This window comes from Squalius cephalus (genome assembly GCF_949319135.1).
Source record: "Squalius cephalus genome assembly, chromosome: 20".
NCBI lineage: Eukaryota > Metazoa > Chordata > Actinopteri > Cypriniformes > Leuciscidae > Squalius > Squalius cephalus.
In genome coordinates, this window is record NC_137141.1 from 9,911,630 (window position 1) to 9,936,226 (window position 24,597).

General features: G+C 38.2%; 2 protein-coding genes across 3 annotated transcripts; one reads left to right on the plus strand and one right to left on the minus strand.

Annotated features, from left to right (window-relative positions):
- Nucleotides 1-5,541: 5,541 nt before the first annotated feature.
- On the plus strand, nt 5,542-17,041 carry LOC307148575 (L-threonine 3-dehydrogenase, mitochondrial-like). Of its 2 annotated transcripts, XR_013819463.1 has the most exons (10): nt 5,551-5,702; nt 7,179-7,372; nt 7,614-7,656; nt 9,994-10,064; nt 10,308-10,457; nt 10,576-10,748; nt 10,950-11,040; nt 13,574-13,843; nt 14,441-14,632; nt 16,287-17,041. XR_013819463.1 is itself a non-coding variant. In XM_079854200.1 (9 exons), exons 2-9 carry the CDS (start codon nt 7,189-7,191, stop codon nt 14,578-14,580), a joined length of 1,122 nt encoding a protein of 373 aa, XP_079710326.1. In that variant the 5' UTR covers nt 5,542-5,702; nt 7,179-7,188; the 3' UTR covers nt 14,581-16,273. The 2 variants fall into 2 exon arrangements, 1 of the variants encoding a protein (XP_079710326.1); XM_079854200.1 differs by lacking the exon at nt 16,287-17,041 and having other exon boundaries at nt 5,542-5,702; nt 14,441-16,273.
- cUnh8orf74 (chromosome Un C8orf74 homolog) lies at nt 16,196-23,105 on the minus strand (the record flags this gene model as incomplete). The annotated part of the gene is made up of 3 exons (XM_079854114.1): nt 16,196-16,446; nt 20,825-21,222; nt 23,093-23,105. 3 exons carry the CDS (start codon nt 23,103-23,105, stop codon nt 16,267-16,269), a joined length of 591 nt encoding a protein of 196 aa, XP_079710240.1. The 3' UTR covers nt 16,196-16,266.
- Nucleotides 23,106-24,597: the final 1,492 nt, after the last annotated feature.

Genomic DNA, 24,597 nt, shown 5'->3' on the forward strand with positions numbered 1-24,597 from the left:
CACAGCACATGCAAAACCCTCTGCCACAGGAATATGACAAAAGCCCCCGTCTTTAGTTCCTTCCCAATGGAGAGAGTCCAAATCTTCAAACAGACACTGCGCCGCATCTGACAGAGATACTGGGCGGCTTAACCGCTCTTCTCTAATTAAACTGTCATGATAACATGAGAGGAGTAGATGTGGAAACCTCATTTTCAGTAACAGGAAGAAATACCAAAACGTGTGATGCAGGACTATATTTAACCCTCTAATGAATTATTAAACCACAAAAGAAAAGAAAATATTAACAAAACAAATGTTTATTTGTACTTAGAAAGTCAACAATATAACCATATGTTGTGGTGAATAATTTTTTAAAATTATGTTAAATGTAAAATGTTAAAAAATGTTAAATACATTTTGAGTAAAAAGACTTAACTGGCATTATGTTCCAATCACGATAATAATACCGATTTAAAAAGAGATTCGGTTCCAGTTCATTCATCAAATTGGAAATGGAAGGTCAAGTCAAGAGCATTGGATTGTGAGATATAGTATGTACTGTAGACACCATGTTGTCAAAATGTTGCTTCGCAAAGGAATGACTGCAAATGTAAAACAAAAAAGAGATGAAGAAAGAATGAGAAATACAACGCAATTCAGTTTTGAGAGAACTAGTTTAGACGAGAAATGATTCTAGTGTCCAGCGTTCTGCCTGACTGCAAAAGCAAAACCCATTCAAACAAAATATTTGAAAGAACTGCATATGTTTCAGCAGAGTGATACAGTTCTCTGCAGTGGCTTTGAACCAAACAGAAAAGCTACTAAACACAAAAGCACAAGGGCATGAAATTTTTATGAAAGCTAATGTTGTGACTGTAGGGGCATGAATACTACAAGTGAGATAATTGCCTACAGATCCCTTGAGTTCTGGCATGCTTTCATGTGCTGCTATTGAAGCTGACGATAAATATATATATATTTCTTGCATGACTACTGCACACAAATGCTCGACACACCATTGAAGACATTTGACCTCTGCTAAGACTGACACATCTGTCAATATAAAGCTGGACACACTGATTCTTGGATGCAATCGGATTGGATGCAAGTTGTGATAGTCTTTTCTTCCCTATTGTGACGTATATATGTGACTGTATATTTATGTATATATGTGAACTAATGACGTTCAAACAAGGTTCTAGAAACATTCCTAAGAGATTTTGGTCCATATTGACATGATATTGATCTCAGGCATGGAGATCAGTCGTCGGCCTCAGTGACGAGTCTGCTGTCTGGTGCAGTCATAACAAACTGAGCAGAACACGCTCAAAACTGTGGAGATGATAGTGGACCTCAGGAGGAATACCCCAGCACTCCCCCACTCACCATCATGAGTCATTCAGGTTCCTGGGTAACACCATCTCTCAGGCCCTGAAGTGGGATACTCGCATAAAATCCATGGTGAAAAAACCCAACAGAAGTTGTACTTCCTTCGTCAACTGACACAGTTTTACAGTGAGTCAGTTCTGTGCACTTCTATAACAGTCTGGTTTGGGTCAGCCAGCAAATCAGACATAGGAAGACTGCAACTGACTGTTAGGACAGCAGAGAGGATAATTGGTGTGCTCCTGCCCAAACTTCAGGACGGTAAACATCTCCAGAGTGAAGAAATGGGCAGTTATCCTCATTGACTCCTCTCACCCCGGCCACAGCCTGTTTGCACTTCTCCCGTCAGACAGACGTTACACATCTCTGGCACTACAACATCTTAAAACAGTTTATTTTTTGCTTTAAATAGCTAGCACACTTTTTTATATATTTATCTATTTATTTATTTTAATTCATAATTCAGTACTCTTATGGTGTGTATGCCACCTGAGAGTTAGGCAATAAATAGATCCTTACTTTGTAAATATATTTTTTAATATAGTTGTATATACAATGCACACATCTGTATAAGTCTTCTGATCTAGATGTATATTACTTTTTATTTATTTTTACTTTATTTTCTTATTCTTAATTATTTAAATGTTATTTCCATTTTGTGTTATATATACAGTGGGGAGAACAAGTATTTGATACACTGCTGATTTTGCAGGTTTTCCCACTTACAAAGCATGTAGAAGTCTGTAATTTTTATCATAGGTACTCTTCAACTGTGAGTGACGGAATCTAAAACAAAAATCAAGAAAATCACATTGTATGATTTTTAAGTAATTAATTTGCATTTTATTGCATGACATAAGTATTTGATACATCAGAAAAGCAGAACTTAATATTTGGTACAGAAACCTTTGTTTGCAATTACAGAGATCATACGTTTCCTGTAGTTCTTGACCAGGTTTGCACACACTGCAGCAGGCCCACTCCTTCATACAGACCACTTTTGGCCCACTCCTCCATACAGACCTTCTCCAGATCCTTCAGGTTTCGGGGCTGTCGCTGGGCAATACGGACTTTCAGCTACCTCCAAAGATTTTCTATTGGGTTTAGGTCTGGAGACTGGCTAGGCCACTCCAGGACCTTGAGATGCTTCTTACGGAGCCACTCCTTAGTTGCCCTGGCTGTGTGTTTCAGGTTGTTGTCATGCTGGAAGACCCAGCCACGACCCATCTTCAATGCTCTTACTGAGGGAAGGAGGTTGTTGGCCAAGATCTCGCGATACATGGCCCCATCCATCCTCCCCTCAATACGGTGCAGTCGTCCTGTACCCTTTGCAGAAAAGCATCCCCAAAGAATGATGTTTCCACCTCCATGCTTCACGGTTGGGATGGTGTTCTTGGGGTTGTACTCATCCTTCTTCTTCTTCCAAACACGGCAGTGGAGTTTAGACCAAAAAGCTCTATTTTTATCTCATCAGACCACATGACCTTCTCCCATTCCTCCTCTGGATCATCCAGATGGTCATTGGCAAACTTCAGACGGGCCTGGACATGCGCTGGCTTGAGCAGGGGGACCTTGCGTGCGCTGCAGGATTTTAATCTATGACGGCGTAGTGTGTTACTAATGGTTTTCTTTGAGACTGTGGTCCCAGCTCTCTTCAGGTCATTGACCAGGTCCTGCCGTGTAGTTCTGGGCTGATCCCTCACCTTCCTCATGATCATTGATGCCCCACGAGGTGAGATCTTGGTCCCCCAGACCGAGGGAGATTGACCGTCATCTTGAACTTCTTCCATTTTTTAATAATTGCGCCAACAGTTGTTGCCTTCTCGCCAAGCTTCTTGCCTATTGTCCTGTAGCCCATCCCAGCCTTGTGCAGGAGCAGTCAAGAGCAGTGTAATGAGAAGCTCAAGCCCACGTTAGCCAATCAGAATCCCGAAAATAGTCACATACTGTGACGTCAGCTCCCTAAAACTCAGTTTTTCTCAGTTTACATGCAAACGTGCAAACAAAGTTTTCCAAAATCTCCACTCTGGTCGGAGTTTTTAGAAAGAATCGTTTTCAGACACAAATTCTCCGTTTGCGTGTAAATGGGGCACAAACGAAGGGAAATGTCTCTGTTTTTCAAATTAACCATGTACGTGTAAACGGGTCCTTAAAGAAAAACTAACAGGTCTGTGAAAGCCGGAATTCTTACTGGTTGGTAGGTGATCAAATACTTATGTCATGCAATAAAATGCAAATTAATTATTTCAAAATCATACAATGTGATTTTCTGGATTTTTGTTTTAGATTCCGTCACTCACAGTTAAAGAGTACCTATGATAAAAATGACAGACCTCTACATGCTTTGTAAGAAGGAAAACCTGCAAAATCGGCAGTGTATCAAATACTTCTCCCCACTGTATGTATGTATGTATGTACACAGAGCTCCTGGAAACCACAACTTGTGTGTTTGCGCGCACTTGGCAAATAAAGCTCATTCTGATGCTGATTCTGAGATCTGGTGACTGTGGAGGCACATTGAGTATAATGAACTCATTATCAATATTAAATATTTTAGTACAAATTGTTTTATTAGCATGATATGGTTTGTATTTTTGTTTCAAAGATATTACTCCTTTGCCAGTGAACAGAGAAAGAATAAGAAATATGACTCCCAGGTGCTATGTCATGTGTGGATAAAGTCCTTTGGAACAAGCCCTACCAGTCTTCCAGCATGTCACAGTAACACACACAGTCTGTGTTCATGGGTTCACGGAGTTCAACAATTTATATTAATAAACCATTTAATGAGAATGGATGTTCAGGTTCTATAGTAGCCAAGCTAGTTAATTACAAAACACACAGAAGTAATTTCCTCTGGCTCCTTGTGGAAGTCTTGGACTTGATTCACTTAGACTAAATAAAGCCTCTCTGAGTCTTCAGTCTGCGGAGAGAAAATATAATTATCAGTCATTCATAAAGAAGATTATTTGCATTCATTAGTGCTCTGGTTTACATTATAATGCTAAATTCAAGTACTAAAGTTCATATATTGGGTCAAGTCCAGAAAAACATCATCCCTGATGTCATTTGAGTTATTTGTAGAAATAAAACGACACATATTCACCATATAAACATTTAGATCTATTTAAAGACAGTGTATATTATGGGAGAATGTGCAACACACAAACCGGCAGAATAAGTCCCACCTTCTAAAATAAAAGGCCAATCGGTCGACTGATCGATGAATGACATCAAAGTACAGCGAGAGCGAATCGAAAGCAACCGATCGGTCTGCGCAGCGCCACTTCAAGTCCAACACACCTACGTTTAGCTCCACTTTTAGACATACACTTCACCTCGGGGGAAACCCTGCCGCCATTTTGAAGTGCATTCAACTTCATCAAGTGGGCGAGGGAAATTTATCTGGCCATTAAAAGAGCTGTCTCAATTGCAAAATCCTTCCAGATTTCTGGAACATTTGCTAAAAAAACAAATCCCACAACGCACCGCAAAAAACAAGGAGCTTCTATGCTCCCTATGCTCGCTTCCCGTAAATTACATCACATTTCTGAAGCACATTTCTCAATAAATAGAATGACAATTAGAAAAGACATTTTTTTTTAAATGATATGTCAGAATAAACATCACTAGACAGGCAGTGGGTAGATGGGGAACTTGCAGGTGAAGATCCAAACACACTGATATGCAATAGATAACATTCCTTTGTTTGCATGTTGTCCATGTGGAAAATTGTAAAGGGACTTTGATATAAATAGAGCCAATTAAGGCTGCAAGTGTTCTGGAGCTATTTGTAATATTATGAGAGAGAGAGAGAGAGAGAGAGAGAGAGAGAGAGAGAGAGAGAGAGAGAGAGAGAGAGAGAGAGAGAGAGAGAGAGAGAGAGAGGTAATTGTAAACTAATACAATTATGAACATATACGGTAATAGTGAAAAGTTTGTGCAATCTTTCTGTAAAATAAATATAACTTGTTTTGATTCTTTTTCATTTAATTTAATTTTAATTTGATATTGGTGTGTGGCTTTTACAAAGTTTTAGGTCCACTGTAATTATAAAGCTAAGATAATTTGTTAATGTAATCTTAGAATGCATACAGTGTAAAGTGGGTGTGTCCCGGGTGGACTGACCAATCACAGCAGACTCTCCACGAGACTGTCTAAAGAAGAAGACCTGTAGCTGATGCAATACTGATGGTGGATGGACCTGAAGGTGTCTGTCCAGTGATAGACATTTACACCTAAACCTGTTGGACTGATGTAGTTTTAGGAGCATACGGTTCCCTTACCTGTTGCTTTTCCATTTGTTCTAGAGGATTAGGGCGGTGGTATAAAAGGTGAGTAAATCAAAGTTTCTCTTATCGATGTTTTCATCACTTGATCGCAAATTACGAACCGAGTGATTTACGGGAGGAATGTGTTTTATTGTAACGCGCTAAATGTTGATCATTCCGCCGAACTGAGACATTGTAACAATTTAAGCGATAGGCCTACATGTAGCAACCAAAAGTGAAATGTGTCCATCATCATATCACCGGCTGTGTGTAGTTACAACAGAAGCAGTTTGTAGATAATGGTGTTGATTGGTAAATAGAGACTGTCAGTCTCCTCCCAGTTTGTATTCATGAGGCACGTTAGGTTGCAAAGTGCACTAGTTTAATAGTGTAACAGAGATGTGAGTCAAACTACAAAACTAAGTATAATTAATAAATGTTGTGAACTGAACAAAGAAAAGAAATAAAGAAGATTTAAATAATTTCCACGGTGAAGTTCTTGTTTGACAGCCTCCAACAATCGCATTGACCAACAGGTAACCTTCATGCAACGGAATTAATTTTAATTTAATGTAAGTTATTTAAGATAATTTTTTAGACTACGAAAGGTAATAATGTGACTTTCAATTAAGTTTATGAACTAAATAATAATCTAATGGATTTGACTTTGTTCTTGGTTTTTTGTGAGGCTGTTATAGCCATGACCAGAAGGTGGCAGCACCGGGGTGTTTGATTTTGCCATGACATCTATACCTATATCTATAAAACATATTTAGTTGATCCTAGAACAACATTCCTGTCCGAAAATTTTGTCCTAACCCTATCCCTACCTCTAAACATAAACCTACTCATAGATAAAGACCGTAAAATCAGAGGGAAATGATTGTTATAACACTGATGTAGAAGCCCCTAACCCTGGTTGTAAGCCTAAACTTCACATAAACTGTAAATTGTCCCTCAAATCTGATTGGTTGATTGGATTTGTTCCAGGAACACGTTGCACTTTGCGAAACCACCTTTTTCAGCCACAGGTGCTTTTATGACCCAGGGGTTGCTTTTTAGTAAAACTAACATATTTGTAGTTTTTCTTTTTCATGTATGAAGGCCATATTAAAACTCTTCATTATTTATTACTTACAATATTCAAATATCTTTCATGAATAGATTTGATTGTTGTATTCTTTTCCCAGACCCAGACATTCAGTCTTAAACTATGAATATGGTAATTAATTACATGCTTAAAACCCGACGATCTAAGATAAATACTGTTTCGATACGTTAGCCTTATAGTTATATATATAAAAGTATGCCTGTCCCAATGTATTATTCAATCATATGTTTTTAGGACGCATAGCCTATAATGCAGCTGTAAAATGACCCTTAGCAAGACAAAGAAATGATCATTTTTAAAGCTTTGGAAAAAAAATGCAAAAGGAGAAAATGTTTCCGATTCTGATATTTAATATCAAACATTGACACTGATTTTGTGACTCTTTTGGATGTGCATTTCTGATGTGCTGTGTTTGTGTGTGTTGGCAGTGAGTAGGAGATGCGGTCCTGTGTGCGAGCTGTGAGTGGGACGGCCCAGCGGCTTCACGTGGCTCCTGTCTGTGGCTTGCAGCCTCTCGCTGTTGTAGCTCGCAGTCTCAGTTTCTCTCCTTGCCAAGTCACATCCGATGCCAGTTTTCACTCAGTGTCCTCTGGATCAGATCATCCCAGAGTTCTCATTACCGGTACGAGTGCAAGAGACAAGTGGCTAGACCAGTTATTGTGTAATGTTCATTTGGTTTACATATTTTGTGTGTGTGACTGTGTGTGTGTTTAAGCTTTGAGGCCTAAATGGATGTTATATAAACCTTTAGATGTCACGTTTCCCTGGTTACCACATTCTGAAGCATGAAATGTAGTCTCCATGGTAACATATGACTAATGATGATTTTTAATCATATTTTTTCTCTCTGTTTTTGATTTTAGGAGGTCTGGGTCAGTTGGGAGTGGGTCTAGCCAAACTGCTCAGGTGAGACTGAATTAGCGCTGTCTTGATTCCTCGATTAAATTCGAGTGCTCGATTTTAAAAGACCCTCCATTGCAATTTACCCGTGCCGATTAACTGGTAAAATACCGGAAGTGGTGCATTCCACCGCATTATGAGACTATTTTTTAAGGCTGCACGATATATTAAAACCATTTAAATATCATAATATAGCAAAGTGCTATTGTGAAATCACGAAGGTTAAATAAATATATTTACATGAGTGCAGGTTATGTGTTTCTTCCCGTGTGTTCACAGTAAACGCTGCTTCACACACAAACTCAGTCTCTACATGTGCTGTTTGTTTGGGTTTCCAATGACGTGCATTTGTGCTTATAAAATCTGACGCACTTTGTATTTCATAGCGAAGTGTTAGCACTGTTATCATTTACATGCGTGGAGCGCGTCTCAGCGGCTCGATTTATACGAATACGCGAATTGTTGTTCATCACGATTTCAAAATAAAAGTTTACACCCTCGCTCTGAGTTTGCATGTTTTGATGTCCACATGTTCTTGTTCAAGAAATTACAGTGGCTGTAGCATTTCTATCGTAAAGGCCAAATATTAAAGATTTAAATGGACATTTGAATTAAATGTTGTTTTGCAAATAATAAATAAAAGATTTGATTATGCTGTAAAGTGTAACAACAACAATCACCAGGTCGGTGGCGCCCTCTGCAGGCATTTGTTATAATACATAATGTACATACAGTAAATTGATTTTGTTTACGTGTATTACACTGTATTTTAACAGTGTTGTTCAATAAAACCATCTGATTACTTGCTTTTGATCATTTGTTTTTTACCAATTATTATTGACTTATTGCTATTATATATGCATTTTAAGGAATTTTAAAGACTGTTGTTCACCTAGGTCTATTTTTATGGCCACAAAAAAACAAAGAAGATCCAGTTATTTAATGCATCATCAAAATTATTGACCGATTATTCGATTTCCAAAATAATCATTATTGACAGCCCTAGACTGAACGCTTTCAGTAGTTTTGATAATATTCACTAGACTTCAGGCTGGAATGGACTACACGACTTTTGCCTAGATTTGCTCCCTGATTTTCAGTCAGTCAATGCCAGTTGCCAAAAGTCTACAGGGTTTGGTCAGTCAGAGTTGACAGATTTTATATAAAATCTTGTTGTGTTTGATGGGAACAGTTTGTATTAAAACATTTTTAAAAAGCTTTAAAGAATGTGATTCCATCCAGTGGGAGGAGATCATTAATTTGTTGTTTTTATTTGTTATCTGTCTCCTAGCAGTCTGTGAGTTTGTTGTGTTCGGAATGACGTTGTCTGGTAGTGTGTGAATGATCCTCAGTTGTCTAGTGTATGATGCCCAGTTTTTCTCTCTAATCATTTTCAAAGTGTATGATGCCTAGTGTTTTAAAATATGTGCAGATTTTAAATGTTGTGTGGTGAATTCCAGCCTTTAGATTTAGACCACCCCAGCTTCTGAAGCCATGCCCCCAATCTACAGTATGATAACCCACCCGATGTCAGCAAACCTGGACATGTAATAGGCAGACAGGCAGAGAGTGTTTCTGATTGGCTAAAAAAGTGCAAGCCTCTTCATTTGCTGTCTATGGTTGTCTATAAGATTGATTTCAGCAAACCTGATTTCAGTTATATCTGTCAGGTAGTAACTTTTTATTCATGGTATTCCAGAAAAAACATCTTGGGTGCTTCTCAATGCTCAAATTGATACATCCTACATCCATTCCTCGCTCCTCCGTCCTCCAGCCTGTGACTCGGAACCCAATCAAACTCAGCCATCTTGAAAGACATTTCAATTCTCTAATTGCGCCGTGAGGAGGCGAGTGTCACGATTAGCTCCAAGGAAGACGGAGATTATTGAAAGGTAACAAGTTTAATAAATAACTTGGAAACATAGCCAGCAGGCGAGACAGCGTGCAACGCAAAAACAATACCGGACACTAAACAGAACACAGGCAATAACTTAAATACACAGTGGCGATTAACTAAACGATTAGCAGCTGTGATGAATGTGATTAGTGTCCATGGTGACTGATCGGTGGCGGGAAACACATGTGAGGAATGAAAACAAACTAAAAGTCCATGAACATAATGGTGACAGCGAAGAGCGAGGAAGCTTCCTGTGGATTCATGAGTGAGGATACACAGGTGTACACATCCTAAGGGGATGGAGCTAAGATGCAGTGAAAGGAAGCGAGGAAAGGAAACGAGGATGCACAAATAGGAAATGAGTAGCACCCCTTGTTTACTGCACTCTTTGATTTTGGTAGTATTAAATTGTTAAATATGAGAATTTTGTTTATCTTTTGTTACAGGAAGGAGTTTGGAAAATATAATGTAATTCTGTCTGATATCAGGAAACCCCCAAATCATGTTTACCAAAGCGGTGAGTGTCATTATATTCACTTGTTGTGGGAAGCATCAGTTCTTCTCCATTTTTGAGTTGTATTTTAAATTTGAACACACTTTATTTTAGAAATATTTATAGATTAATACATACACACATATGTATTCAAACAAAATGTTATATATATATATATATATATATATATATATATATATATATATATATATTTATTTATTTTTATTACAATGATTTTAGGCTTTTAATTGTAAATTTTGACTTCAGGTCCCTTTATATATTCCGACATTTTGGACTACAAAAACTTGCGTGAGATTGTTGTAAACAACCGCATCACTTGGTTGATACACTACAGCGCCCTTCTGAGTGCAGTCGGAGAGGCCAATGTGTCCCTCGCTCGTGACGTCAACATCACTGGTTAGTCACCGAGGGGTTTGACATCTTGTTTTATTTGTATCATTTTCACCCTCAATCACTTTTCAGTGGTAAGGTACATACTACATAGAGATTTCTTTTCCATCTTCCTCATCTTTAGGGTTGCACAACGTTCTTGACATTGCCGGAGAACATGGGCTCCGTCTTTTCGTCCCCAGCACTATTGGAGCCTTTGGCCCCTCCTCCCCTCGAAACCCCACCCCTGATCTGTGCATCCAACGACCACGAACCATTTACGGAGTGTCCAAGGTTCACGCTGAGCTAATGGGAGAGGTCAGTACAGATTTGAGAACACCTGCAAATCCTAAACATTTTGGGGGATTTTAATTTTAGCATGATATTAAAAGAGAATGAGAAAAGAAAGAGTTCAAGCCTAGGCCTAGGTCTTAATGCATATGAATTTAATGCATATTTTGCTTTGGTTATTTTTCACACTGCATGATTCAATTCACATTTCTTTATTGTATTTTTCAGTATTACCATCACAGGTTAGGTCTTGACTTCCGCTGTCTCAGATACCCAGGAATCATTTCTGCAGACTCTCAACCTGGTGGAGGAACTACAGGTGAGCGTATCTCCTTTGGAACAGTGTTGTTGTTGTAAACTAACACTTTTAAATAAAGTTGACATAAAATAGAAAATATTAGATGGAAAACTTAAATTTAAAAAAAGTCCCCCTGTGGTGAAAATCAAGGTTGTATAGTTACATTCAAGCTATTTTAAAGCATGAAGAAAAGAAAGCGAGAAAAAAAAAAAAAAAACCTTAAATGTGTCATTTTGGTGATCAAAGATACGTTTTTAGGGATAAAATGATTAACCACAGGGGGACTTTAAGAAAATTGGAAATGTTGCCTTAGCAACTAACTGACATAAAGTATTACGAGTGAAATAAAAATAAATTAAAGATGAGTAGAAATAGCCCCACTCCGGATCCAGAGCCAAGCCAGCTGCCTTCCACACTGTTCATTGTTCAAATTTCATTCATTGTTCTGTGTCATCTTTAGTTTATGTGGTTGTGTTATATGCTTTATTCTTGGTAATCTCCTGCGTGTTTGGTTTTAGATTTATAATGAGAGACTTTTCTGTTTATGCTCCTACGTAATGCGCTTCATTACAGCCACACACTGACTGCATCCGAAAACGTAGGCTGTTGACTTGTTGCCTCGCTGCCCTATCAGGCAATGATAGACTTCTGAGGCAGCGTAATGGTTGCTGTAATCTACAGCAAAATAGAGCGAGCTTTGGTGAAAACTAAGAGAATATTTAATGACTGCAATAGTAATTTCTCGCTAGAAATTACATCATAGGTGGAAAACGTTGATCAAAAATGTACATTTACACACAAACTGACGACCAGCCGCAACTTTCAAACGCCATCTTTATTTTTTTTAGCTCAACTCACAGAATGGAAAGCACAGGATTCTGGGATATCAAGGGCAATGAAGGATAGATCTATGCTGCCTTCAAAAATCGATCAGATGAATGTATCTCTGTAGACAGGAAGTGAAACTCACATTGCATTCGGACGTGCCTTTTTGCCTTCCGACCTTGCAATGTGTCGTCAGGCAGTATTTATCAATTTTCGGACGCAGCCACTGTGACACCCTCATAATCTTTAATCAAAATAACTTCCCCTCCCTCTTGCAGCGTCTCTCTGATGACAAAATCAAGTCCTGCCCTACATTTTTCTTGTTGGAGAAGCCGTTTCACTCGGATACGCGTCAAAAATTATAAAAAATGATCTCAACTTTGCTTTCATGCTGACTTATAATATACACTCACCTAAAGGATTATTAGGAACACCTGTTCAATTTCTCATTAATGCAATTATCTAATCAACCAATCACATGGCAGTTGCTTCAATGCATTTAGGGGTGTGGTCCTGATCAAGACAATCTCCTGAACTCCAAACTGAATGTCAGAATGGGAAAGAAAGGTGATTTAAGCAATTTTGAGCGTGGCATGGTTGTTGGTGCCAGACGGGCCGGTCTGAGTATTTCACAATCTGCTCAGTTACTGGGATTTTCACGCACAACCATTTCTAGGGTTTACAAAGAATGGTGTGAAAAGGGAAAAACATCCAGTATGCGGCAGTCCTGTGGGCGAAAATGCCTTGTTGATGCTAGAGGTCAGAGGAGAATGGGCCGACTGATTCAAGCTGATAGAAGAGCAACTTTGACTGAAATAACCACTCGTTACAACCGAGGTATGCAGCAAAGCATTTGTGAAGCCACAACACGCACAACCTTGAGGCGGATGGGCTACAACAGCAGAAGACCCCACCGGGTACCACTCATCTCCACTACAAATAGGAAAAAGAGGCTACAATTTGCACGAGCTCACCAAAATTGGACAGTTGAAGACTGGAAAAATGTTGCCTGGTCTGATGAGTCTCGATTTCTGTTGAGACATTCAGATGGTAGAGTCAGAATTTGGCGTAAACAGAATGAGAACATGGATCCATCATGCCTTGTTACCACTGTGCAGGCTGGTGGTGGTGGTGTAATGGTGTGGGGGATGTTTTCTTGGCACACTTTAGGCCCTTTAGTGCCAATTGGGTATCGTTTAAATGCCACGGCCTACCTGAGCATTGTTTCTGACCATGTCCATCCCTTTATGACCACCATGTACCCATCCTCTGATGGCTACTTCCAGCAGGATAATGCACCATGTCACAAAGCTCGAATCATTTCAAATTGGTTTCTTGAACATGACAATGAATTCACTGTACTAAAATGGCCCCCACAGTCACCAGATCTCAACCCAATAGAGCATCTTTGGGATGTGGTGGAACGGTAGCTTCGTGCCCTGGATGTGCATCCCACAAATCTCCATCAACTGCAAGATGCTATCCTATCAATATGGGCCAACATTTCTAAAGAATGCTTTCAGCACCTTGTTGAATCAATGCCATGTAGAATTAAGGCAGTTCTGAAGGCGAAAGGGGGTCAAACACATTATTAGTATGGTGTTCCTAATAATCCTTTAGGTGAGTGTACATGGTATAACAGTATACTGTATGATTAATAACACTGGTCTGGAAGACTAATGCATCTATGTAAACCCTTCACCTCCATTTATTCCGTCTCTTCTCTCAGACTATGCTGTCCATATCTTCCACGATGCTGTGAAAACGGGCAAATTTGTGTGCAATCTGAGGCCCGACACAAGACTCCCCATGATGTTCATTGAGGATTGTCTGAGAGCCACACTGGAGGTTCTGGAAGCTCCTGCTGAGGTACTCGGCATGCGCACATACAACATCAGCGCCATGAGCTTCACCCCAGAGGAACTGGTACGAGAAATCAGGAGGCACCTGCCAGACCTGCAGGTCACATATAAGATTGACCCAGTTCGACAGGCCATTGGTAAGGGTCTGACACATCAGTCGAAATCCAATTTAAAATCCTCTTAAATATCAATTGTGGTTGCATTTTTTTAATTTTTGAATATTACCTTTCATGTAGTTTGCAAAATATAAAAGGTCAAGCATGTTTCAAAGAGCATGACAAATAGAGTTATTGTCTCCTAAATGAAAGAATCGATTCTGAACTGCCTGAAACGAGTGAACCTACCTGCATGAACCTACATACATTTGTTACAAATTTGCATAATGCCAGCTTCATTGGCTGCCCACAAACAACGTCTACTTGACTCGCACTCAAACACAAAAGGAGGAAAGGAGGGGTTTAGAGAGACCAAATGAAACCGTTTCAGACACTGAGAAAAGAGGTGATGCTGCGATGTATATTATGAGAGTGTTTTTTTTACCTTGGATGCATGTAAACTTATTGTAGGAGATTTAAAAACAAAACTAGGAACATTTAAAATGGCATAATAGTGGCACTTTAAGCAAGCATTATGATATTTGGCGGACATAAAAAAAAAACACATTCAGCAAACAATGCAATTTCCAAACTGAACACAGGTCAGTGTGACATCTGTGTTTCTGTTATTTCTTCTAGCTGATAGCTGGCCCGAGATCTTCGATGACACCAGTGCCCGCAGTGACTGGGGCTGGAAGCACGACTATGGTTTGCCAGAGCTGGTTCAGGCGATGCTCAACTTCACTGGATCAGACTCCAGAATGTCTCAAGCAAACTAATCTCCATCTGCCATCATGTGTTTGAAGTTTTTGGGGCCTAATGGAAGGAATGGTAATTGGGTTCTGTAACTCACTGAGATTACTGAAGGTCAAACGTTATGCCTTTTTTCATATGTAGCATGTATTTGAACAGTTTTCCTGGTAAAGTAAACCAAAGATTTACAGGGTTCAATTATATCCTTAACCTCCCCAATCAGCTTAATAATTAAAAATCTTACTGATATTTTATATTATTTAAGCTTTTGTTCTGTAGCAAGCAGTGTGAAATAATTAGCTTTGGATCTTTTATGATCAGTGAATATACTGAACTCTGGACAATACATTTGTACTCCTAGAATTATTTACACTACCATTCAGAAGTTCGGGGTCAGTAATTAAAAGAAATGTATACTTTTATTCAGAAAGGACACATTTGATAAATTGTGACAGTAAAGACTATTTAAAATAAATGCTGTTCTTTTGAACTTTCTAGTCTTCAAAACATTGATAATAATAAAATGTTTCTTGAGCATCAAATCAGCATATAAGAATGAATTTTGAAGGATCATGTGACACTGAAGACTAATGCTGAAAATTAAGCTTTGCATCACAGGTAGAAATTACAAATATATCAAAACAGTTATTGTAAATTGTAATAATATTACTGTATTTTTGATCCAATAAACATGAGCATAAGAGACTTCTTTGAAAAACATAAAAATTGTACCAACCCCAAACATTTGAATGGTAGTGTATACTCATGATGTATAGATGTATGCTTGTGTGAAAGAAATGTAATTTCATAGTATAAAAACAACAATCCTAACTATGGTGCTATTTCTAAAAGCCATTATTAGCCTCTTAGTTTTATTAAAATAACCTCATCATGGTACTTATACTGTAGCTGTATTAGTTTTTTTTTTTTTTTCTTGAACATTTAATTTAATTATACAGACTTGACATTTGTTACTCCAGTCCAGAATATATATTTATTTATGTATCTTTGATGGTTGGTTTTAGTTTTTAATGTTGAGCTGTAAAAGGATTAGTGATTAAATTAATTTAGTAGCATTTGAGAATCACTGTCTTCTTCATTAGTATATGTGATACAGTATAGTTCATCAAAAAATATGTTATTCCAAACCTGTATGACTTTCTTTCATTACAAAAGAAGATATTTTGAAGAATACTGGTGTCCAAACTGACTTCCCATTGACTTCCACTGAATGGGCAATGTTTTTCTTTTGTGTCTTACAGAAGAAAGAAAGTCATACAGGTTTGAAACAACATAGGTGATTGACAGAATATTTATTGTGGGGTCAACTTTTACTTTAAGCTGTATAAAACAAATTTGGCTTGATTTTGGTTTTAAGAAATTGCACATAAAAAAATTTATTGTAGTGAAAAGTCACTGCCAAACTGTTCATATGCTTAATGAAATGCAGTCAATAAAACCAGAGCTTCCGCTGGTTTTCTATGGCCACTGCTTATTTCAAGGAACTCGTTTAGATGTGAACATGAATCTCCTAATTTATCACTCCATTTGGTTAGTGAATTGGGTTGTAAAAATCTACCATATTAGCTGCATTGTGGATATGGCCTCTACACACAGTACACACAATATATACACAAAGAAGGTATTCATCTATTTTTATTATATTTCATGAATATCTCAAAATATACTTCTTTTATAGAACTGTTTCAAATTCACTTATTTGGTTTTGTAGGAGTTGCCTCACTGTGCTTTTCAGGGGAAACTGGTTGATCTGTGAAGTGCCTCAGTCTCATCTGCAGCAGATTCTCGGTGAGACAGGCTTTCTTCATCAGAGACTCCAATATAATTTCTCCTTGCGACTGCAGAAAACTGTGCAGCTGCTCTTCTACCTCCTAAAGGAGAGAATATGAGTCAAAGTAAAGTTTTTTGTGATTAATTCTTTGATCCCATCTTTCATTTTATTCCCAATGAGTTCATTAAAATCCCCCTGTGGTAAAAAAACAACTTTTAATTTAAAAAAGAAAATCTAACTTTTTATATGTCTATGTTTTGTTTTTAATATGATTTAAGTCAAGCCATGTGCAAATTCATGTCAACACCATTGCTGAGTATTTTCTCCTTAAAACTGCAGTGATCCAAAGAGTCTCAAAAACGTGGTTTGAAATCGCTGGTGTTTCTGACGTCACAAACTACCTTGTAACTCTCACGGTGTGGGTTTTGTGTCTTGTTCTTGTCTGTCATGTGTTCCCCTGTCTTTTCATGTTTAGCTGTCTCCCGTTATGTTGATTAGTCTTCCCAGGTGTTTCTTATTTACCACGCCCCCTTGTTATCTTGTTTAGCTTGGTTGTCTGTGTATTTAAGCGCTGTGTTTTAGTTCAGTCATTGTGAGTTATCGATGTTGTTAGGTTGCATGTTCTTTGTTCTGTTCCGAAGTCTGAGTTTATGTCAAAGTTCTAGTTTATTTAATAAAAACATTGCTGCACTTGGATCCTGCTTCTTGCTTCCTGCTCTGCATCGTAACACTAACCAATAGTGATGGGCGGATCGATCCTGAAGTATCGATACTTTGATACTGACGTGGTATCGAAAAGGATCGATCCTCACATAAAAATATCGATCCAAATGTGTGTTTTTTTACCAGTAATTTTTTTATTAATTTAGCACGCAATTCAGTGCGTAAAATAAGCTTCTAAGTGGAAAAATAAGCTAATGTTAGCGGATAATTGTGTAGGATATAACTTTTTCTCCTAGTCATCTGGATACAAGAAGAAACCAATCAATCACAGAGAGCGTTCGATGCTGGTGCTTCGCTGAGCTCACAGGCCCAGTGCGTTTGGGAAACGAAGCCTTGCTTAGATGACAGAGAAACAATCGGGAGTTATTTCGCAATAAACAAACCAAAAGTGTACATAACGGTTCAAAATGTTGACGTCAGTAAGATTTTTTTAATGAAATTAATATTTTTATTCAACAAGGATCAATGCATTAAATTGATCAAAAGTGTTAGTACTAGTAGGCTAGTAGTAGGCTAGTACTATAATTAGGGTAGTTTTGTAAAAGTCACTGACTAATTACAGGTGAGTTGAGAGCACATATCACAAAATATTTAGGCCTAGTAGTCATGAAAACGTATTCAGATTTAGCATATTAATGATGCATTCACCTCATAAATCATGACACACTGCTCTAGCACAGGAAAGTGCATACAAGTTCAAGTGCATGCTTTTAAAATGAAAAAGTATCGGTATCGATATCGGCGATACTGGCCCTGTATTTACTTGGTATCGGATCGATACCGAAATTTGCAGTATCGCCCATCACTAGTAACCAATCACATCAACGAGTGGATCTCTGAGCTGGTGTGAGTGACTGGAGGCGGGACTAACTTGCATATTCATAGAACCGCATATACTAAATGATGCAAGCTGTAGAGTTATATTCAAGCTATTTTAAGAAAGAAAAAAATTCATGTCATTTTTGTGATCAAAGATTAGTTTTAATTTTAAAATGATTGACTTCAGGGGGACTTTAAGCACTGAAGCCTTATCTACAAAAGAAGATAATCAAACATTTGTGTAATTAGTTGCTCAAACTCATTTGTTATATTTAGTAGTAGCAAGGTAAGCAGTAACTCCTAATCATTAATCATTCATCCAGTAATCATTTAACCATGACTGGGGCTTCGTCTGAAATCGCATACTCTCGTGTTTCATTTTGACTTCTACAAATGTTCTATATAGTATGAATGTAATCTGGACATACTACATTTGCTTATTCTTCTTCCCTTATATTTTCTTTTTTCGTTCTCCTTGTCGTTCTTTCAATCATGAGCGCCCTCTAGCACAATTACACAGAGCTCAACAACATTGTTTTCCAGTGAGAAAATAGAGAGAAAAGTGCTGGGTCTCAGAAGTAAATATCCCATTTATTTTCTCCCCAGAGAAATTGATTTTCCTCGACAGCATATAAACCTTTCAAGGCAGACCTACCACAAGCTCTGAGGCTGTTAAGCAATGATATATGCTTCTGTAGAGGCTGCAATCTTAGTCCATGTGTTCATTTTTATAAGAAAAACCAAAGCTGTTGAAAAAGTGGCCAAGGCAGTTGTGCTCAACTGGGTTAAATAACAGAGCGGTGCTCCTTTAATCCATCTTATCTGGTAACTGCTGACAGCCTGCAGCTCCTTAAGATATTAAGCAAGAAGTGGTCTTCAGTACAAGGGTGATAACCATAGGACAATGCGCAACAGAAATAATCCTTTGTTACTTCTGTCAGTATGAATTATTACAGCCTTCACATTTCACATTGTGCAATAAAATGGCAAACTTTGCAAAATAAGTTTTTTAGGTCAGTGCTGGTGGAAGCCCTGCGGATACGCATCAGAGCCGCTCGCCAATAGCTTGGAGATTTACTTTGATGGTTTCTCAAAAGGTAATAGTGTGCCAACAGCTACAGGGCAGCTTAGGATCATAATCCTGTTTTATATATCACCACTGAGCAGGAAACAACATTTCAGGTTGCTTCGGAGACACTGTCCAAACAATACGTCGACTTGATATTTATTCCTTTTGATAAACATGTCAATGAAATGTTTACAGAGGCAAGCCATTACCATTACTTTTCAAAGCAATCATACTTATTTTTACTTGGTGGATGAAGGCCGGTAAACAAAATCCCCAGACTTTGGGCTTGACCAGTAAGAAACCACCAAGTAATCACCCAGAACATCTTAGCAAATTTGAGTTTGTTGCTGTTTGCTCATCCGGCCTTCAAATGGAAGACTGTTTTGGCCTGCAATGTTGCCATCATCTTTTTGAGTTCCTCGATTTCTGCTTCTTATCATAAATCATCAGTTTGTGGTGTATATTATGTCAACCATCACTAGAGAGTGCAACAATCTGGTTCCAGAAGTAAAAACTTCATTCATTTTCTCTATAGGGAAATTGATTTTAAACAATAACTTATAAACCTTTAAAGACAGCCTTACTGTGAGCCACGGGGTTGTTAATTGATAGTACTTGCTCCAGTTGAAGCCGTCAGCATGCATTACTTCAACGTAGTTTTAAAATAATTGTGTTTAACAGTGGAATTCATGGTGAAAAACTACATGACCCATGATGCTGTACAGAAAATTCCAGCAGAGAGTCGAAAAAAGCGAAATACACCAAAAGATCTCTTTAGCCCCACCCACTCCCATGAAGCACTGTGAATGATGTAATCAAATCGCTCTCCCTACACTCTCAAAATACTTAAATTTGTAAATATATATGCATATTGTACAATAAACTTAAAATATATTTGTATATATGATCAACATTTTTAATTTTTACGTTTTATATTTCTCCATTTTTAATTAGATTATGCTGTTCCCTCACTAGAGCCGTAAAGTCCAAATTTCATATACTTTTTTGCTTCCAATCAAAGTTTGTAATGTTATGATTCACCTCGTAGCTGATTGGATCGGTTCATGGCTTAGAATAGCCTGGTTTCCCCATGCTGCCTTGCGCAGCGCGATTTTATTCACGCTGCTAGGCAACCTGGATACCATGGACCAGTTTTTCCCCTTAAAAAAGGGAACCAATCACAGAACGGGGAGGGAGCAGCAAGTCGATGATGACGTCTATGCGACACACCGAAGCAGTTTGTTTATATCTATGGATCCAACATGGAATCAGACGCGAAGTTACCTTTCGATGCAGCCTTAGATAGTGTTCTAAGTAGTTTAGAACGCAAGTTTATTTCGTCTTCTTCCTCGTCGAATTTCTGTCGCTCTACATACGTCATCTGGTATAATTGAAACGATTGGCTATGAGCTACGTACAGGCGCATTTGATAGACATCCGTAGCGCCCAATAAAGGGCTCTGGGCATTCGTAAACCACGCCTCAAATACGAGAAAATGAACATGTGGTTCCCAGACCACGTCTCAATGAGAAGAGGTCTGACGTGAGCCAGGCTAGGCTTAGAATGCATAAATGAAGACTTTTTTGAAATCCCTATGGGAGAAATTAATGGAAAAAATACTTCTGGAGCCAATAGTGCTGAAAAAGTGGGCGGACACTTCTGCACTCTATTACAATTTACTTTCCAAAGAAACATCCAAATTTTTGCTTGGTGGATGATAAACCAGGTGGAAAAATCACATAGACTTACACTGAAAGAATTTCAATATATGAGAATATAACAGAGACCAGTAAGAAACCAGCTCATAATCATTCAGAACATACTATTTATACATATATTTATACTGTAAATAACTGATATTTTGTACCTGTTTGCTCATCCGGCCTTCAAATGGAAGACCGTTTAAACCGGCCTGCAATGTTGCCATCATCTGAGCTTCGGCCTTCTCTTTGAGTCCCTTGATTTCTGCTTCTATTTCGGACTGGGCCAAATGCAGGTCTTTCAGAGTCCACTGCTGTTCCCACTCAACAGTGTCTGACCCTTCACAGAGGGGCTGCGGATGAGGTGGGCTTTCTATCTCAAGCTCGCAGCTGATGTATTTCAGACTCGTCTCACCGTTAAAAAATGCCTGATAAAGCCTCTGATGAGGAACATATGTTTTCACAATGAAGTCCAGGAGAACAGCATGATGAGCAGCGGAGAGACGAGGCTCTATCTGTGATAAATGATCCTTGATGAGGCAAATGACATCTGATGGCTTCAAACCTAATAGGAGTATTAAAAGCAAAGAATATCTCATTTATTAATTAAAGACTCCAAATGTTAATAAACAGATCATCTTAAGAGTAGTTATTCTACAAAGCAACCTCTTTTTTTTCTAAGATTAGGACGAAAATGTGTAAAAGATATATATAGATACTGTATATTCATCCAACTAAATACACTATATTGCCAAAAGTATTGGGACACTCCTCCAAATAATTGAATTCGGGTGTTCCAATCTCTTCCATGGCCACAGTTGTATAAATAGGCATGCAGACTGCTTCTACAAACATCTGTGAAAGAATGGGTCGCTCTGAGGAGCTCAGTGAATTTAAAGGAGAAGTTCACTTTTAAAATGAATATTCTGTCATCATATACTCACCCTCATGTTGTTTCAAAGCTGTATGAATTTCTTTCTTCTGCTGAACAGAAAGGAAGATATTTAGAAGAATATTAGTAACCAGACAGTTTTTGGGTCCCATTGACTTCCATAGTATATTTTTTTCCTACTATGGAAGTCAATGGGACCCAAAAACTGTCTGGTTACTAATATTCTTCTAAATATCTTCCTTTCTGTTCAGCAGAAGAAAGAAATTCATACAGCTTTGAAACAACATGAGGGTGAGTATATGATGACAGAATTTTCATTTTAAAAGTGAACTTCTCCTTTAAGTGTGGTACCGTGATAGGTTGCCACCAGTGTATTAAGTCCATTCGTGAAATTTCCTCACTATGAAATATTCCACGGTCAACTGTTAGTGGTATTATAACAAAGGGGAAGCAATTGGGAACAACAGCAACTTAGCCACGAAGTGTTATTAAGGTGATGATACACAGGGCAACTTTTTGGGCAATGTTGCTGGGCAATGTTGCCGTCAACGGGCATCCAGATGAGACACAGGGCCCATGTCCGATCTAAAATATCCAGATATATATTTATTGCCCATTTTCAATGGGAAAGTGCCCAAGCAACAATCGATTGGCAAGATTGCCTAGCAACATTGCTCAAAAAGTTGCCCTGTGTATCATCACTTTAGGCCACGTAAAACCACAGAGGCGCACAGTGCGCAGAAGTCGCCAACTTTCTGCAATAGAGTCAATAGCTACAGACCTCCAGACTTTGTGTGGCCTTCAGTTTAGCTCAAGAACAGTGCGTAGAGAGCTTCATGGAATTGGTTTCCCTGGCCGAGCAGCTTCATCCAAGCCCTACATCACTAAGTGCAATGCAAAGCGTGGGATGCAGTGGTGTAAAGCACGCCGCCACTGGACTCTAGAGCAGTGGAGACGAGTTCCCTGGAGTGACGAATCACGCTTCTCTGTCTGACAACCCGATGGACAAGTCTGGGTCAGGAGAACGGTACTTGCCTGATTGCATTATGACAAGTGTAAAGTTTGGTGGAGGGGGCATTATAGTGTGGGGTTGTTTTTCAGGGGTTGGGCTTGGTCCCTTAGTTCCAATGGAAGGAACTGTTAATGCTTCAGCACACCAAGACATTTTGGACAATTTCATGCTCCCAACTTTGTGGGAACAGTTTGGGGATGTAAGCCCGTCTAAATCGGTCCAATGGCGGTATCCGATAGAACAGGTGAAGGTTACTGCGTGTTACTGTCTTTCCTTTCATGCAACACAACAAGATTAAATTAAATACATTTTCTCATATGTATTACCTCGTTATTTCATCTGACTCCATCATGAGCATCATTAAATGTGAGCGATTGTTTGATTATTATTTTTTAACTCTTTACTTATATTTTATCCATTCATATTAGGAAACTGTCGCTTTGAGGTCCTCACGCCTTCTGTTTAACGCGGGTTTCACGATCACAAGCTCGTCAGTTTTCGGCCACTAAACAGCGGTAATTGGCTATATACCTGAGTTGGTCATATTCACGCTTACAAATCAAAGACACTTTTGTACAGCCCCCATGGTTTTTGTATACACTTTAATTTAAAGTAACGTTTACTTCAGGCAGAGGTATGGACACTACTACCGGTACAGATATAAGTCGACCAACATTACTTCACTTATATTAGCTTTGGATTGGCCATGCCGTGGTTTCCCATGTACACTAATCTAAAGTAACATTAAATTAAAACAGAGGTAAGACACACCCAAATTTAGGTTGGTCAAGCAACATTTTTGCTGTCCTAAACGGAAATGAACTTCTTGTCTTTGCAAACCAAGTACACTTGAATTAATTAATTAGAATTGGAAAACAATTTCCCCAGTCAGAATAAAATCAGATGTTTACAATTTATTGACCAGTTAATAAAACAATAATTCAAAATCCAATTCATAGAATAAAATCATCGGTCAATCATATACAGTGCTATGCATAAGTTTAGACACCCATGCTAAAGTTGACTAAAGAGGAATAAAAAATCACCTTTTGGAATTGAACTTAATGCCTTAATTTAAAAAATTTAGGAAACTCCAACCTTTAAGGACACCAATTTTCTTTGTGAATTAATAATGTATCGTAAATAAATAAATGTTCTTCCTTAAAATACAGGGTGCATAAGTTTGGACACCCCTATGTTAAATTCCATAGAGGCAGCAGATTTTTATTTTTAAGTATTTAAAAAGAAAATTTTTAGGATACTATGCATCCTGATAAAGTTCCCTTGGCCTGTGGAATTAAAATAGCCCCACATCATCACATAGCCTTCAACATACCTAGAGATTGGCATGGGGTACTTTCATAAGATCATCTCTCAATGCAAATCAAACTAGCTATTAGGCTAACTGAATAAAACCATGCCAATCTCTAGGTATGGTGAAGGCTATGTGATGAAGTGGGGCTATTTTAATTCAAAGGCCAAGGGAACTTTATCAGGATGCATAGTATCCTAAAAAAAAAAAAAAAAAAATACTTAAAAATAAAAATCTGCCTGGCTCTATGGGAATTTAACATAGGGGTGTCCAGACTTATGCACCCTGTATTTTAAGAAGAACATTTATTTATTTACGATACATTATTCATTCACAAAGAAAACTGGTGTCCTTAAAGGTTGGATTTTTCCTAATTTTTTAATTAGGCATTAAGTCAGTTTCCAAAAGATTATTTTTATTCCTCTTTTTAGTCAACTTTAGTATGGGTGTCTAAACTTATGCATAGCACTGTATACAGTAATAACAACAATTCAGAGGGATTGAGGAATTGTAGAAATATTTACCTGGCAATGAAAACTACACACAGCGATCGTGTGGGAAGTCTACCTACAGACTCCCGAACCTTTTCCAATTTTCCTTATAACCCACATTATTCAATATGCTTACTAATGGTGGTGTCTGTTTGAATGGAGGATCTGGGGAAGGCACACCTTAAGGAGCACACCACACTTCTCATTTTCTAGAACTTCATTTAGCTTTGCAT